The sequence below is a fragment of the Lagopus muta genome, chromosome 27, assembly GCF_023343835.1.
Source record: "Lagopus muta isolate bLagMut1 chromosome 27, bLagMut1 primary, whole genome shotgun sequence".
Classification (NCBI taxonomy): domain Eukaryota; kingdom Metazoa; phylum Chordata; class Aves; order Galliformes; family Phasianidae; genus Lagopus; species Lagopus muta.
This window is the reverse complement of record NC_064459.1, coordinates 1,486,246-1,502,098: the sequence shown is the minus strand read 5'-3', so window position 1 is coordinate 1,502,098 and position 15,853 is coordinate 1,486,246. Positions and strand designations below refer to the sequence as shown.

General features: G+C 65.1%; 1 protein-coding gene and 1 long non-coding RNA gene across 2 annotated transcripts; both read left to right on the top strand.

The window, feature by feature from the left end:
* The first annotated feature begins 1,301 nt into the window (after positions 1-1,301).
* LOC125685192 (uncharacterized) lies at positions 1,302-5,909 on the top strand. Its single transcript, XR_007373397.1, has 3 exons — positions 1,302-1,532; positions 4,161-4,307; positions 5,703-5,909. It is a non-coding gene; the product is annotated as an uncharacterized LOC125685192 (long non-coding RNA).
* A 5,247-nt stretch (positions 5,910-11,156) lies between these two features.
* Positions 11,157-14,440, top strand: USP39 (ubiquitin specific peptidase 39). The gene is given in 13 exon segments (XM_048927975.1): positions 11,157-11,588; positions 11,590-11,607; positions 11,609-11,773; positions 11,775-11,901; positions 13,225-13,294; positions 13,403-13,497; positions 13,578-13,594; positions 13,596-13,715; positions 13,794-13,904; positions 13,906-13,947; positions 14,028-14,042; positions 14,044-14,254; positions 14,342-14,440. Coding segments are annotated over 13 exon segments (1,506 nt in total). The 3' UTR covers positions 14,425-14,440.
* Positions 14,441-15,853: the final 1,413 nt, after the last annotated feature.

Below are 15,853 nucleotides of genomic sequence, written 5' to 3'. Positions count from 1 at the left end.
GTCCCCATTGTCCCCATGACGTCCCCATATCCCCATGGGGTCCCTCCGATGTCCCCTTATCCTCATGTCCCCATGAGGTCCCGATGTCCCTGTGTCCTCATATCCCCACGAGGTCCCCAAAATGTCCCCATATCCCCGTGTCACCTCCATGTCCCCATATCCCCATGATGTCCCCTTATCCTTGTGCCCCCATGGTGTCCCCATGTTCCTGTGTCCCCATATCCCCACCGTGTCCCCATGGTGTCCCCACATCCCTGTGTCCCCATATCCCCACCATGTCCCCATGTCCCCAGTGTCCCCACAATGCCCCACATCCCTGTGTCCCCATATCCCCATGTCCCCACAGTGTCCCCACGGTGTCCCCACATCCCTGTGTCCCTTGTCCCCATGGTGTCCCCATGTCCCTATGATCCCCCCCTTATCCCCGTATCCCAGCCGTGTCCCCGTGATGCCCCCCACATCGCTGTGTCCCCACATCCCCATGTCGTCCCCATGTCCCCACGATGTCCCCACGTCTCCCTGCTGTCCCCCCCCCCCCAATGTCCCCATGCCAGCCGTGTGACACAGCGGTGCCAGGCACAGGGGGACAAAGAGCCGAGTGTGACAGCAGTGTCACTGCAGGGGGGGGGGGGGGGGGGAGGTCTGTGGGGTTATGGGGACGTCTATGGGGTTTTGGGGGGGGACGTTGGGGTTTGGGGACATTGGGGGCTGGGAGGGACACATCTATGGGGTTTGGGGGGGGCACATTTGTGGGGTTATGGGGACATTGGGGTCAGTGGGGGGGGACACATTTATGGGGACACATCTATGGGGTTCTGGGGGCACACATTGGGGTTTGAGGACTTTGGGATCCTCGGGAGGGACACATTTGTGGGGTTGGGGGGGGACATCTATGGGGTTTTGGGGGGGGTTCATTGGGGTTTGGGGACATTGGGGTCTTTGGGGGGACGCATTTGTGGGGTTATGGGGGCATGGGAGTCGGGGGGGGGGGGCATCTCTGTGGGGTCTTGGGGGGAGACACATCTGTGGGGTTTGGGGACATCAGAGTCCTGGAGGGGGGGGAACATCTATGGGGTTTGGGGATGCGGGGTCTGGGGGGGGGAGGTGACACATTTGTGGGGTTTTGGGGACACATCTATGGGGTTTGGGGGGGGGGGGTGACACATCTGTGGGTAATGGGGGGTCATCTATGGGGTTTGGGGGGGGGGACACATTGGGATTTGGGGACAAGGCGTCCGGGGGGGACACATCTGTGGGGTTGGGAGGGGGACATTTGGGGTTCGGGGACATTGGGGTCCTTGGGGGACAGGGACGCATCTGTGGGGTCGGACCCCGCCGCCCTTCGGGTTCGGCGCTGTGGGGCAGCGCAGCTCCGCCATGGGGCGGAGATTCCGGTACGGGCGGGGCGGCCGCTCCGGTGCCGCTCCGGTGCCGCTCCGTCCTGAGCGCGGTGCCGCTCCCGCTCCCGGTCCCGGTGCCGGTGTCACCCCCCGTTGTCACCCCCGTTGTCACCCCCGGTGCCCCCCGCCATGGTGAGCGCTGCGGTCACTTTCGCTTTCGCTTCCCGGGGTGGGGGTGGGACGGCACCGCCTTTGGCCCCGTGTCCCCCCCGTCCCCTTTGTCCCTATGTCCCCCCCCTTCCCCATGCCCCCCCCCCCATCCCATTGTCCTCATGTCCCCCTCCGTCCCATTGTCCCCATGTCCCCCTCTGTCCCTTTGTCGTCCCCCTGTCTCTTTGTCCCCATGTCCCCCCCCGTCCCTTTATCCCCATGCCCCCCCCCCGTCCCTTTGTCCCCCACCCCTCTGTCCCCCCCAGGTTTGCTGTCCCCCATCCCACGTCCCCAAAGTCAAACCCACCCCCCTGATCCTGCGGACCCCCGTCCCACAGCCCCAAGGTCCCCCATCCCAATCCCTGTCCCCAAGTCCCCCCCCCCCCCCATCTCCACGCTCCCCAGGTCCCCAAAGCCACCGCAGCTCCGTGCTCCCCCCCACCTGAGGTCCCCAAGGTCACCACACCCCCAGCCCCCCCCCCATCCCGTGACCCCCGCAGCCCCTTTGTCCCCATCCCACTTCCCCGAGGTCACCAAGGTCCCGTGTCCCCACTGACCCCCCAGTCCCCGTCCCCAAAGCCCCCACGTCCCCAAGGTCCTCCATCCCATGTCCCTAAAGCCCCACGGTCCCCATGTCTCTGTCCCCAAGGTCCCCAAAGTCCCCATGTCCCTGAAGTCCCCCACCCCATGTCCTCCACCCCCAATGTCCCCAAAGTCACCATGTCACCAAGGTCCCTGATCCCATGTCCCCTGGACCCCAAAGTCGGTCCCCCATGTCCCCCATCCCATGTCCCTGTGTCCCCAAAGTCCCCACATCCCTGAGGTCCCCCATCCCCATGGTCCCCAATGTCACCATAACTCCACGTCCCCCATCCCATGTCCCTAAAGTCCCCAATGTCCTCCATCCCACATCCCTGTCCCCCACCCCATCGGTCCCAAGGTCCCCTCATCCCACACCGCTGTCCCCAAAGTCCCTACATCCCTCTGTCCCCAAGGTCCCCAAATCTCCATGGCCCCCCATCCCATGTCCCTGTGTCCCCAAATCCCCACACCCCTGAGGTCCCCAAAGCCACCGTACCTCCATGGTCCCCCCCCTCAACCCATGTCCCCATCATGTCCCCATCCTGTGTCCCCAAGGTTCCCACATCTCCATGGTCTCCCATCCCACGACCCTAAAGCCCTTGTCCCCAATGTCCCCAAAGTCCCCGCACCCCTGAGGTCCCCAAGGTCCCTCACCCCATACCTCTGTCCCCACAGCCCCCGTGTCCCCAAGGTTTCCCCATCCCACATCCCTAAGGTCCCAATGTCCCCAATGTCCCCACATCTCCACGGTCCCCCATCCCATGTCTCTGAAGCCCCTGTGTCCCCATTGTCCTCCATCCCATGATCCTGTCCCCAAAGTCCCTACATCCCTCTGTCCCCAAATCTCCATGGCCCCCCATCCCATGTCCCTGTGTCCCCAAAGCCGCCGTACCTCCATGGTCCCCCCCTCCTCAACCCGTGTCCCCATCATGTCCCCATCCTGTGTCCCCAAGGTCCCCACATCTCCACAGTCCCCCATCCCACAACCCTAAAGCCCATGTCCCCAATGTCCCCAATGTCCCCGCACCCCTGAGGTCCCCCATCCCATGTCCCTGTGTCCCCACAGCCCCCATGTCCCCAGAGTTTCCCCATCCCACATCCCTAAGGTCCCAATGTCCCCAAAGTCCCCACATCTCCACGGTCCCCCACCCCATGTCCCTAAAGCCCCTTTGTCCCCATTGTCCTCCATCCCATGATCCTGTCCCCAAAGTCCCTACATCCCTCTGTCCCCAAATCTCCATGGCCCCCCCATCCCATGTCCCTGTGTCCCCAAAGCTGCCGTACCTCCATGGTCCCCCCCCCCCCAACCCGTGTCCCCATCTTTTCCCCATCCTGTGTCCCCAAAGGTCCCCACATCTCCACGGTCCCCCATCCCACGACCCTAAAGCCCGTGTCCCCAATGTCCCCAAAGTCCCCCCCACCCCTGAGGTCCCCCATCCCATGTCCCTGTGTCCCCACAGCCCCAATGTCCCCAAGGTTTCCCCATCCCACATCCTTAAGGTCCCAATGTCCCCGAGGCCCCCACATCTCCATGGTCCCCCATCCCACAACCCTAAAGCCCATGTCCCCAATGTCCCCAATGTCCCCACACCCCTGAGGTCCCCAAGGTCCCTCACCCCATACCTCTGTCCCCACAGCCCCCACGTCCCAAGGTTTCCCCATCCCACATCCCTAAGGTCCCAATGTCCCCAATGTCACCATATCTCCACGGTCCCCCATCCCATGTCCCTAAAGCCCCTGTGTCCCCATTGTCCTCCATCCCATGATCCTGTCCCCAAAGTCCCTACATCCCTCTGTCCCCAAATCTCCATGGCCCCCCATCCCCATGTCCCTCTGTCCCCAAAGTCCCCCACACCCCTGAGGTCCCCAAAGCCGCCGTACCTCCATGGTCCCCCCCCTCCCCCCAACCCATGTCCCCATCATGTCCCCATCCTATGTCCCCAAAGTCCCCACACCCCTGAGGTCCCCAAGGTCCCTTCACCCCCTCACCCTGTCCCCAAAGTCCCCACGTCCCCACGCTCCCCCCAGGCCCACCCCCAGGCAGCGCTGGCCCGGTGTCACCCGCGAGGCGGAGGAGGTGAAGGAGCTGATGAAGCAGAACATGGCCAAAGCCTGGGAGCGGGACGGGAAAGCTGGAGGAGCTGGGGGGGGAGAGCGGAGGAGCTGAGCGCCATGGTGGGACATGGGGACACGGAGCGGGGGGCAGGGAGGGGACACGGCCCTAAGGGACACTGAGGGGACACGGGGTCTGTGGGGGAGATGGCCATAAGGGACACTGTGGGGATATGGGGGACACGGAGCTGGGGGGCAGTAAGGGGACATGGGGACACAGCCCTAAGGGGACAATGTGGGGACATGGGGGACATGAAGCTGGGGGGCAATGAGGGGACATGGGGTCACAGCCCTAAGGGGACAATGTGGGGACATAGGGTCTGTGGGGACACAGGGACGCGGCCCTAAGGGACACTGTGGGGACATGGGGTCTGTGGGGGAGGTGGCCCTAAGGGGACAATGTGGGTTCATGGGGACACGGAGCGGGGGGCAGGGAGGGGACATGGGGGGACACGGCCCTAAGGGGACACTGTGGGGACATGGGGTCTATGGGGGAGGTGGCCCTAAGGGGACACTGTGTGGATATGGGGTCTGTGGGGACACGGTGCTAAAGGGACACTATGGGGACATGGGGACACAGCCCTAAGGGACACTGTGGGGACACGGGGTCTGTAGGGGATGTGGCCCTAAAGGGGACACTGTGGGGGACATGGGATCTATGGGGACACGGCCCGGGGGGGGGGGCATACGGCCTTTGGGGACGCAGCTCTGTGATGGGGGACACCGTGGGGACCACAATCGATGGGGGGCGCAGCCTCGGGGTCGGATGGGGCCCCTGCTGGGCTGAGGGCGGCGGACCCCACGATGTCCCCCCATGTCCCCACGATGTCCCTCCATGTCCCTCCATGTCCCCACGATGTCCCCCCATGTCCCCCACGATGTCCCTCCATGTCCCTCCATGTCCCCACGATGTCCCCCCATGTCCCCACGATGTCCCCCCATGTCCCTACGATGTCCCCCCATGTCCCTCCATGTCCCTCCATGTCCCCCCATGTCCCCCCATGTCCCCACGATGTCCCCTCCATGTCTCTCCATGTCCCCACGATGTCCCCCCATGTCCCCACGATGTCCCCCCATGTCCCCCCATGTCCCCACGATGTCCCTCCATGTCTCTCCATGTCCCCACGATGTCCCTCCATGTCCCCCCATGTCCCCACGATGTCCCCCCATGTCCCCCCATGTCCCCACGATGTCCCTCCATGTCCCCCCATGTCCCCACGATGTCCCTCCATGTCCCTCCATGTCCCCACGATGTCCCTCCATGTCCCCCCATGTCCCTCCATGTCTCCACGATGTCCCTCCATGTCCCCACGATGTCCCCCCCATCTCCCCTCCATGTCCCCACGATGTCCCTCCATGTCCCTCCATGTCCCCACGATGTCCCTCCATGTCCCTCCATCTCCCCCCATGTCACCCCATGTCCCCCCATCTCCCCCCACGTCCCGTCTGTCCCCACAGAGCTCCACCTTCCGGCGCAGCACCAGGGCGGTGCGGAAGCAGCAGCGCCCCCAGCGGCGGTGCGGGGGAAGCGCAACGCGGTGGGCGGCGCTGGGGGGCGGGGGCCGCGGTGCTGCTGCTGCTGCTGGGGCTGGGATTGGGGCTGGGGCTGCGGAGGGGCGGCGGGGCGGAAGCGGAGCGGCCCACGGGGGAACCGGGAAGCGGGAGATGGGGCTGAGGGGCGGCGGGGAGCCGTGAGGGAACGGGGGAGGGGGGTGCGGGTCCTATAGGGAACATTGGGGTGTTATGGGGGATCCTATAGGGAACGGGGGGCTGTGGGGATCCTATAGGGAACGGGGGGTGATGGGGATCCTATAGGGAACATTGGGGTGTTTATGGGGGATCCTATAGGGAACGGGGGGCTGTGGGGATCCTATGGGGAACGGGGGAGGGGATGGGGATCCTATAGGGAACGGGGGAGGGGATGGGGGATCCTATAGGGAACATTGGGGTGTTATGGGGGATCCTATAGGGAACGGGGGGCTGTGGGGATCCTATAGGGAACACTGGGAGGTTATGGGGGATCCTATAGGGAACGGGGGGCTGTGGGGAATCCTATGGGGAACGGGGGAGGGGATGGGGATCCTATAGGGAACATTGGGGTGTTATGGGGGATCCTATAGGGAACGGGGGGCTGTGGGGATCCTATAGGGAACATTGGGGTGTTATGGGGGATCCTATAGGGAACGGGGGGCTGTGGGGATCCTATGGGGAACGGGGGGCTGTGGGGATCCTATAGGGAACATTGGGGTGTTATGGGGGATCCTATAGGGAACAGGGGAGGGGATGGGGATCCTATAGGGAATGGGGGGCTGTGGGGAATCCTATAGAGAACACTGGGAGGTTATGGGGGATCCTATAGGGAACGGGGGGAAGTGATGGGGGATCCTATTAGGGAATGTTAGGAGGTTATGGGGGATCCTACAGGCAACATTGGGATGTTATGGGGGATCCTACAATAAGCCTTGGGATGTTGTGGGGGGATCCTATAGGGAACGGGGGGCGGTGGGGATCCTGTAGGGAATGGGGGGGGGGGCTGTGGGGAATCCTATAGGGAATGGGGGATGTTATGGGGAATCCTATAGGGAACACTGGGAGGGTTATGGGGGATCCTATAGGGAACGGGGGGAAGTGATGGGGGATCCTACAGGGAACATCGGGATGTTATGGGGGATCCTACAATAAGCCTTGGGATGTTGTGGGGGATCCTATAGGGAACGTTGGGAGGTTATGGGAGATCCTACAACACTGGGATGTGTTACGGGAGACCCTACAAGCAACATTGGGAGGTTATGGGAGATCCTACAAGGAACAGAGAGCGAGACAGTGGGAGCTGCTGGGAAAACCCTACAACAAACAGATTGGGAACTGTTAGAGAGACCCCTACAAACCAAGAATGGGGCCTGGGGGGAGACCCTACAGCAAACGAGGGGGGCCGCGTTATGGGAGAGCCTGCAGCAAACAGTGGGATCTGCTGGGAGACCCTACAAGAAACGATGGGAGACCCTACAATAAAGGATGGGACGCATTATGGGAGACCCTACAACCTATAATGGGATCTGCTGGGAGACCCTACAGTAAACATCAGGAGACCCTACAGTAAATGATGGTGTTATGGGAGACCCTACAACCAATAATGGGATCCTCTGGGAGACCCTACAATAAAGGATGGGAGCTGCTGCGTGGTTTGACCCTACAGCAAACCCTGGGATCAGCTGGGAGACCCCACAATAAACACTGAGGGCGACCCTGTGGGTCTGGTGGCACCTGGGGGGGGGGGACGAGGGACGGGTGGCCCTGAGGGGGACCTGGTGACAGGGAGGCTGTGGAGGCAGCTGGGGGCACTTGGGATGGGGGTTGGGGACCTGGGGGCACTTGGAAGGGTGACCTTTGGTGGCCCTGGGGGGGACCTGGTGACGCTTGGGGAGGTGACAGGGAGCTGGTGGCCCTGGGTGGGGACCATAGGTGGCACTTGGGGTGGTGGCAGAGAGCTTGGTGGCGATGGTGGCATTCAGGGAGGGGACAAGGAGCTGGTGGCACTTGGGGTGAGGACAGAGACGGGGTGGTCCTGGTGGGGACCTTAGGGACCTGGTGACATTCAGAGGGGTGATGGGGACCCCATGGTGCCAGCTGGTGGCACTTGGAGAGGGGATGGGGACCTGGTGGCACTTGGGGAGGGGACAAGGAGCTGGTGGCCCTGGTGTCCCCTACAGTGATGACTGGGACCTGGGGGGGACCTTAGGGACCTTGTGGCACTTGGGGTGGTGACAGGGAACTTGGTGGCATTCAGGGAGGTGACAAGGAGCTGGTGGCAGTTGGCGTGAAGACAGAGACCCCCATAGCCCTGGTGGGGACCTTAGGGACGTGGTGACATTCAGGGGGGTGACAGGGACCCCATGGCTCTGGTGGCACTTGGAAAGGGGATGGGGACCTGGTGGGGACTTTGGGGACCTGGTGGCACTCTGGGTGGTGACAAGGACCCAGTGGTCCTGGTGTCCCCTATGGGAGGGACAGGGACCTGGTGGCTGTGGTGGGGACTTTGGGGACCTGGTTGGCACTCAGGGTCCCCAAGCTGGTGGCCCTGGTGGCACTTGGGAAGGGGACCTGGTGGGGACCTTAGGAACCTGATGGCACACAGGGGAGGTGACAGGGACCTGGTGGCACTTGGGGGAGGGGTCAGGGACCCTATGGCTCTGGTGGCACTTGAGATGGGGACCTGGTGGAGACTCTGGGAGCCTGGTGGCACTCGGGGTGGTGACAGGGCTGTTGGTGGCTCTGGTGGCATTTGGGAAGGGGACAAGGAGCTGGTGGGGGACCATAGGGGTCTGGTGGCATTTGGGGTGGTGACAGGGATATTGGTGGTTCTGGTGGCACTTGGGGAGGGGACAGGGACCTGGTGGGGACATTAGGAACCTGGTGGCACTTGGGGTGGTGACACTTAATGGCTGTGGTGGCATTCAGGAAGGTGACAAGGAGCTGAGGTGAGGACAGAGAGCTGACAGCCCCAGTGGGGACCTCAGGGACTTGGTTGGCAGCGATGGCACTCAGGGAGGTGACCTTCGTGTCCCCTGGGGGGGGGGGTGACAAGGACTGCCGTCCATCGCCGTGCGACGACGCCAATGACGACGTGTGACACCAAGGGCACCTTTAATGCCACCCCCCCTCCACGTCCCCACAGGGGTGGGGTGGCCGCGTCCCCACGCCGTCCCCACGCCGTCCCCCACGCCGTCCCCACGTCACCGCGCTCCCTGCCGCTTGCAGATCTCATCCTGCACACGCTGGCACAGAGCGCTGCGCAGCGCCGGCTCCAAGGGGCTGAGGGGCACAAACCCTGCGCGTCACCTCCTCGGCGCTGTCACCCTGCGGGGTCACAGGCGGTGAGCAGATTGGAGGGGGGGTCCCCAACCACAGCCCCCCCCCCCCCCAATGAAGCCCCCCCCGCACCTGGTGCACGATGACGCTGGTGACATTCCCATCGTCCCCTTCGTAATCCAGGCAGAAGAGCCGGGGCGCCGCGGGGGGGGTGAGGAGGGGGGTGGGGGGGACCCCGGGCTGCTGTCACCTGGAGGGACCCCTGCCCCCCCCCCAGCACAATGTCACCTTGAGGACCCCCCTCACATCACCAGCACTGCCACCCCTGGGTGTCGTCCCCCCCCCCAATGCTTCCCCCGCAAACCCACCCTGGGGAACCCCCCCCCACCTCAAGCCCACCCTTGGGACCCCCTTCCCCCCCCCACCTCAAGCCCACCCTTGGGACCCCCTTCCCCCCCCCACCTCAAGCCCACCCTTGGGACCCCCTTCCCCCCCCCCACCTCAAGCCCACCCTTGGGACCCCCTTCCCCCCCCCCGACCTCAAGCCCACCCTTGGGACCCCCTCCTCCCCCCCCCCACCTCAAGCCCACCCTTGGGACCCTCCCCCCCCCCTTCCCCCATATTGGGTGCCCCCAGGCCCACCTTTGAGGCATTCCCACCCCCACAAGTCCATCTTGGGGACCCTCCCGTGCCCCCCCATCCGCACTGGGTGCCCCCAAACCCACCCTTGGGTGCCCCCTTCACCCTAAGCCCACCCTGAAGATTCCCCCAAGACCCCCCCCCACATCAGGTGTCTCTATGCCCTCCCTCAATTGCCCCACCTGCCCCAAGCCCACGCTGGGACCCCCACCCCATATGGGGTGCCCCTAAACCCACCCTTGGGTGCCCCCAAACCCCACCCCAAGCCCACCCTGGGCTCCTCCCACACCCTTCGCCCCACATTGGGTGCCCCCATGCCCACCTCTGGGTGCTCCCCACCCCCACCCCCACCTCAAGACACCACCCCCACCAATGCCTCCCCCACAAGTCCATTATGGGGACCCTCCCACGGCCCCCCCCTCACTTTGGGTGCCCTTAAACCCACCCCTGGGCGCCCCCCTACACCCCAAGCCCACCCTGAGGACCCCCCCCATACCCTTCCCCCCATATTGGGTGTCCCCATATCCACTTTTGGGTGCTCCCCACCCCTTTCCCATGCCAAGACCCCCCCCCCCAATGCCTCCCCCACAAACCCACCCTGGAGAACCCCCCCGCACTCCTCCCCCCACACTGGGTGCACCCCAAACCACCCCCGCTTTCCCCCCCACACCCCAAGTCCATCATGGGGACCCTCCCGTGCCCCCCTTCACCCCAAGCCCACCCTGCAGACACCCCCAAGACCCCCCCCCCCACATCAAGTGTCTCCATGCCAAACTTCAAGCGCCCCCACCCTGGGGACCCCCACCCCACATTGGGTGCCCCTAAACCCACCCTTGGGGTGCCCCCAAGCCCACCCTCACCCTGGGTCCCCACAACCCCTCCCCCCCTCCTCACAGCGACCCTCCTCACGTCCCCCCCCCCCTTCTCCCCACTCACCGGATCTCCTCGCTCTGTACACGGGCTGATCGGGGCGGCGGGGCCGGGGGGGGGGCTGCGGTGTGCCGCCCCCCGAGCTCTGCCCCGTGCCTGCTTGACGGCGCGCTCGTAGGCGTCCCTGGGCAGCGGGGCTCAGCACCGGGACACCGGGAGGGGGGGGGAACGGGGGGAGGAGGGGGGGCAACCCAGCACCGGGAGGAGCGGGGGGGGGGGGGGGGGGGCATGGAGGGGGAAAGTATTAAGAGCATAGGGGGCGTATTGTGGGGAAACGGAGCGGGGAATGAGAACCTGGGAAAGGGAACAGAGAGCACCGGGGGGACACCGGGGGGAGAACGGCAGGAGTACCGGGGGGGGTACGGGAATACCGGGGGAGGCTCTGGGGTGCCGAGGAGGGCTATGAGGGTGTAGGGCGGCTACAGGATACCGTAAAGGGGGACACGCGTGCACTGCAGGGGGGGACTGGGGGGAAACGGGGGCCCGGGGTGTTACCGGAGGCACTGCCGGTACCTGGCCAGCTGGTTCCGGCGGATGTGCCGCACGAAGCCGTGGCTCATATCGAGCCGCCCGCCGGGCCGGCAGCGCCGCCCCGAACTCGTCTCCATCCGCCGGGACGGGCCGGAGGCGGCAACCGATCCCCGCCGGTACCGGGACGCGGCCCCCTTTAAAAGTTCCGCCGGAGATCGGCACGCCGCTCTGCGCAGGCGCGGAGCCCGCAGCGAGCAGTGCGCAGGCGCAAAGCAGGCACGGCGCACTGCGCAGGCGCAGAACCCGAAGAACGCCGGATCCTGCCGAGAGCAGTGCGCAGGCGCAGAGCGAGCGCGGGGCACTACGCATGCGTGGAGGCGCCGCGGCACTGTGCGCACGCGCGGTGAGGAGTGACGCGTGCGCGTTGCCGTATCGGCGCGTGCGCAGTGCGCAGCGATGTCGAGCCGCGGGAAGAGGGAGCGGGACCGGGAGCGGGGAGCGGGCGGCGGCGCGGGGGCTCCGGGTCGGCATCGGCGCGAGGATCCTCCCGGAGCCGCCGGGACAGCGACGCGGACAGGGCCCGCGGCCGGAGGGAAGCGGAGCGCGGCCGGGAAAAGCGGGAGGCGGCGGCGGCGGCGGAACCCGGGCCGGGCCTGGGGCTGGGGCTGGGCCTGGGCCTGCACGGAGGGACCCGCGCGCGGCCGGAGGGAGGCGGCAGGCGGGAACTGGACCGGAAGCGGTGGAGCTGTGCGCGTCAAGCGGGAGCGGGAGGAGGACGGAGACTCTGAGCCCGAACCGGAACCTACAGGTGGGGGGGGGGGGGGGGGGCAGTGTTTGTGCTGTGGGGTCAGTTGTGGATGTGTGGGGTCAGCTGTGGGGGTAATGGGGGTCGGTTGTGGCAGTATGGGGTGAATTGTGGGGATGTGGGGTCAGTTATGGGGGTATGGGGTCAGTTGTGGCTGCATGGGGTCACTTATGGGGGTGTGCGGTCAGTTATGGGTGTATGGGAGCATGGGGTCCGTTATGGGGGCGTGGGGTCAGTTGTGGCCATATGGGGTCAGTTGTGGCAGTATGGGGGTGTGGGGTCAGGTATGGGGGTATGGGGTCAGTTGTGGCTGTATGGGGTCAGTTATGGGGGTGTGGGGTCAGCTATGGGGGTACGGGAGCATGGGGTCAGTTATGGGGGCGTGGGATCAGTCGTAGCTCTGTGGGGTGTGGGGTCAGGTATGGGGGTATGGGAGTGTGGGGTCAGTCGTAGCTGTATGGGGTTGTGGGGTCCGTTGTGGGGATGTGGGGTCAGTTATGGCAGTATGGGGTTATGGGGTCAGGTATGGGGGTGTGGGGTCAATCATAGCTATATGGGGGTGTGGGCCCTGTTATGGCAGTATGGGGGCATGGGGTCAGGTATGGGGTTGTGGGGTCCGTTAGGGGGTATGGGAGTATAGGGTCTGTTATGGGAGTGTGGGATCCATGATGGGGTCATGGGTTCAGTTATGGTGGTGTGGGGTCAGTTGTAGCTGTATGGGGCTGCGGGGTCAGTCGTGGCTGTATGGGGGTTAGTGATGGGGTGTGGGGTCAGTTGTAGGTCTGTGTAGATCAGTTGTGGGGGTGTGGGGGGAGCAAGGGTGGTTGGGGTCGGGTTTGAGGCTGTGGGGTGGATCCAGTTGGGTTCTGGGGTGTCCGTAGGGATGCCTGGGGGAAGTTGGGGTCGGGTTCTGGTCTGTGGGGTGGGACTGGGGGCCCTGGAGTCTGCAGTGGGTGTGGGGGGGGAAACCAGGACCGGTTGTGGGGGGTTTGGTGTCGGGTTGGGGGGAGCGGAGCTGAATGTGGGGGGCTGGGGTCACATCCAGCAGAGCAGGGCTGGTATGGGGGGGTGGGACCAGGATTGGGGGGGGGGGGGGGAAATGGGTCTGGTTCCAAGGGCTCTGTGGGGGCGCAGGGGAAGCAGGGCCGGGTCTGGGGGGGTCAATTATAGGGGCACGAGGTGGGGAAACGAGGGAATCTGAGGTCAGATGTGGGGCTGCGGGGTGCTGTGGGGTGGGACTGGGGCTGGTTTGGAGCCCAGATCTGAGCCCCCCGCCCCCCGTTGCCCCATTCACCAACCAGCTGTGCCCCCCCCCCCCCCCCACAGTGCGCTATGGCCGCTTTGACCCCGAGGACCAACGCAGCCGTCACTGCCCCTACCTGGACACCATCAACAAGTGAGAAGTGGGGAGGGGGGCAGAGGGGGGGCGGGGAGGGGGGCAGAGGGAGGAGATGAGCGGCGCCGGGGGTCCCTGCAGCCGCCCCCCAGCTGCGCCCCCCCTCAGGAGCGTGCTGGATTTCGACTTTGAGAAGCTGTGCTCCATCTCGCTGTCCCACATCAACGTCTACGCCTGCCTGGTGTGCGGGAAATACTTCCAGGGTGAGAGCTGTGCGCCGCCCCGACCCCGCTTTGGTTTTTGGGGGGGGGTCCCAGCCCTGACGCCTCGTGTCGCCCCGCAGGCCGGGGCCTGAAGTCGGCACGCCTACATCCACAGCGTGCAGTTCAGCCACCACGTCTTCCTCAACCTGCACACCCTCAAGTTCTACTGCTTGCCCGACAACTACGAGATCATCGACTCCTCTCTGGAGGACATCACGGTGTGCTGCAGCCCCGGGGGGGGGTGGCTCCATGTCCCCCCATCCAGCTGTCACACCGCCCCGTCCCTTCTTGCTCAGTACGTGCTGAAGCCCACCTTCACGGCGCAGCAGATCGGCAACCTGGACAAGCAGGCCAAGCTGTCGCGCGCCTACGACGGCACCACTTACCTGCCCGGCATCGTGGGGCTCAAACAACATCAAGGCCAACGACTACGCCAACGCCGTGCTGCAGGTCTGTATTTGGGGGAGGGGGCGCAGGGGGGGCCGAGAGCGGCGTTGGGGCTGGGTGCCAGGCAGCGCTGCGGCCCGCAGGCTCTGTCCAACGTCCCCCCCGCTGCGCAATTACTTCCTGGAGGAGGACAACTACAAGAGCATCCAGCGGCCCCCCGGGGACATCATGTTCCTGCTGGTGCAGCGCTTCGGGGAGCTGATGAGGAAGCTGTGGAACCCGCGCAACTTCAAGGCTCACGTCTCGCCCCACGAGATGCTGCAGGCCGTGGTGCTGTGCAGCAAGAAGAACTTCCAGATCACCAAGCAAGGTGAGGGCCACGGGGGAGGCGGCCGCCAGCGCTGCGCCCCGCAGCCAGCAGCCTCTTCTTCCTCGTCCTCCTCGTCCCTGTTTGCAGGTGATGGCGTGGATTTCCTCTCGTGGTTCCTCAACGCGCTGCACTCGGCCCTGGGCGGCACCAAGAAAGAAGAAGAAAAGTGAGGGGGGGGTGAGGGGGCTGCGGGCCTCCCGTGGCCCTTTGTCACCCCAGTGCTGCCCCCATCCTCCTTGGGCCGCCCCCTGTGCCCCTCTGTCAGCCCTCCGCCTCCCCCCTTGGTCGCCCCTCGTGCCTTTTGGTCACCCACCCTCTGTCGCCCCCCTTGCACCCCTTTGGTCACCCCCCATCCCTCCTTGTCACCTCCTTTGCTCTCTGCCACCCTCCTTGCCCCCCCCCCCCGTGTCCCTTTTGTCACCCCTCTGCCCCCCATCGCCCCTCATCTCGCTCCCTGCGCCCCTTCAGTCACCCCCTTGTGCCCCTCTGTCACCCCCCATGCCACCCCTGTACCCCCCGTCACCCCTTATGTCACTCCCTGCACCCCCTCTGCCACCCTCCTTGTCACCCTGTGCCCCTTTTGCCACCCCTTTGGTTGCCCCCCTGTCCCCCCCATGTCACCCCTGTACCTCTTTGCCACTTATTACACCTCTCTGTCACGCCTCCTTGTCACCCCATGTCCATTTTGTCACCCCCGTGCCCCACTGTTCCCCCCCTTCTCACTCCTGTGCCCCCTTGGTCATCCCCTCTGTCACCCCTTTACCCCTCTGCCCCCCCCCTGCCCCTCATCACCTCTCTGCCACCCCCATGTCACCCCCCCTGCCCCTCATCACTCCCCTGTCACCCCTCATCATCCCTGGCCCCTCTGTCACCCCCTGTGCCCCACGTCACCTCATGTCATTCCCTGTCACCCCCACGCCCCTCATCCCCTGTTGCCACCCCCCCCCCATGCTTCATAGCACCTCGTCACCCCCCTCTGTCACCCCTCTGTGCCCCACATCACCATCATGCCCCTCTGTCACCCCCCACCCCCCATGTCACCCCTCTGCCGCCCCTGTGCCCCATTGCCACCCTTCTGCCACCCCTGTACCTCAGGTCATCCCTTGTCACCCCCATGTCACCCCCTTGTCACCCCCTGCCCCATGTCACCCCTCTGCCATCACCGTGCCCCTCTGTCACCCTTCTGCCACCCTTTTACCCCACGTCACCCCTGCCCCTCTGCGCCCCCCTTTGGCACCCCCCACATCACCCCTCTATCCCCCCCCATGCCCCACGTCACCCCCCGTGCCACCTCTCTGCCACCCCGTTTGACCCCCATGTCACCCCCACACCACCCTGTGCCCCCATTCCAAGCCCCTCCTGCCTCCCCCCCCCCCAATTGCAGCTCTCTGTGCCCACAGCCATCGTCACCGACGTCTTCCAGGGCTCCATGCGCATCTTCACCAAGAAGCTGCCGCACCCAGACCTGGTGAGTGCCCCCAAATCCCCCCCCCAACCTGGTGAGTGCCCCCAAAATGCCCCCAGACCCCATGACTACCCCCATACCCCCCCCCAGACTTGGTGAGAGCCCCCATTTCCCCCCCCATCCCCCCCAGACCT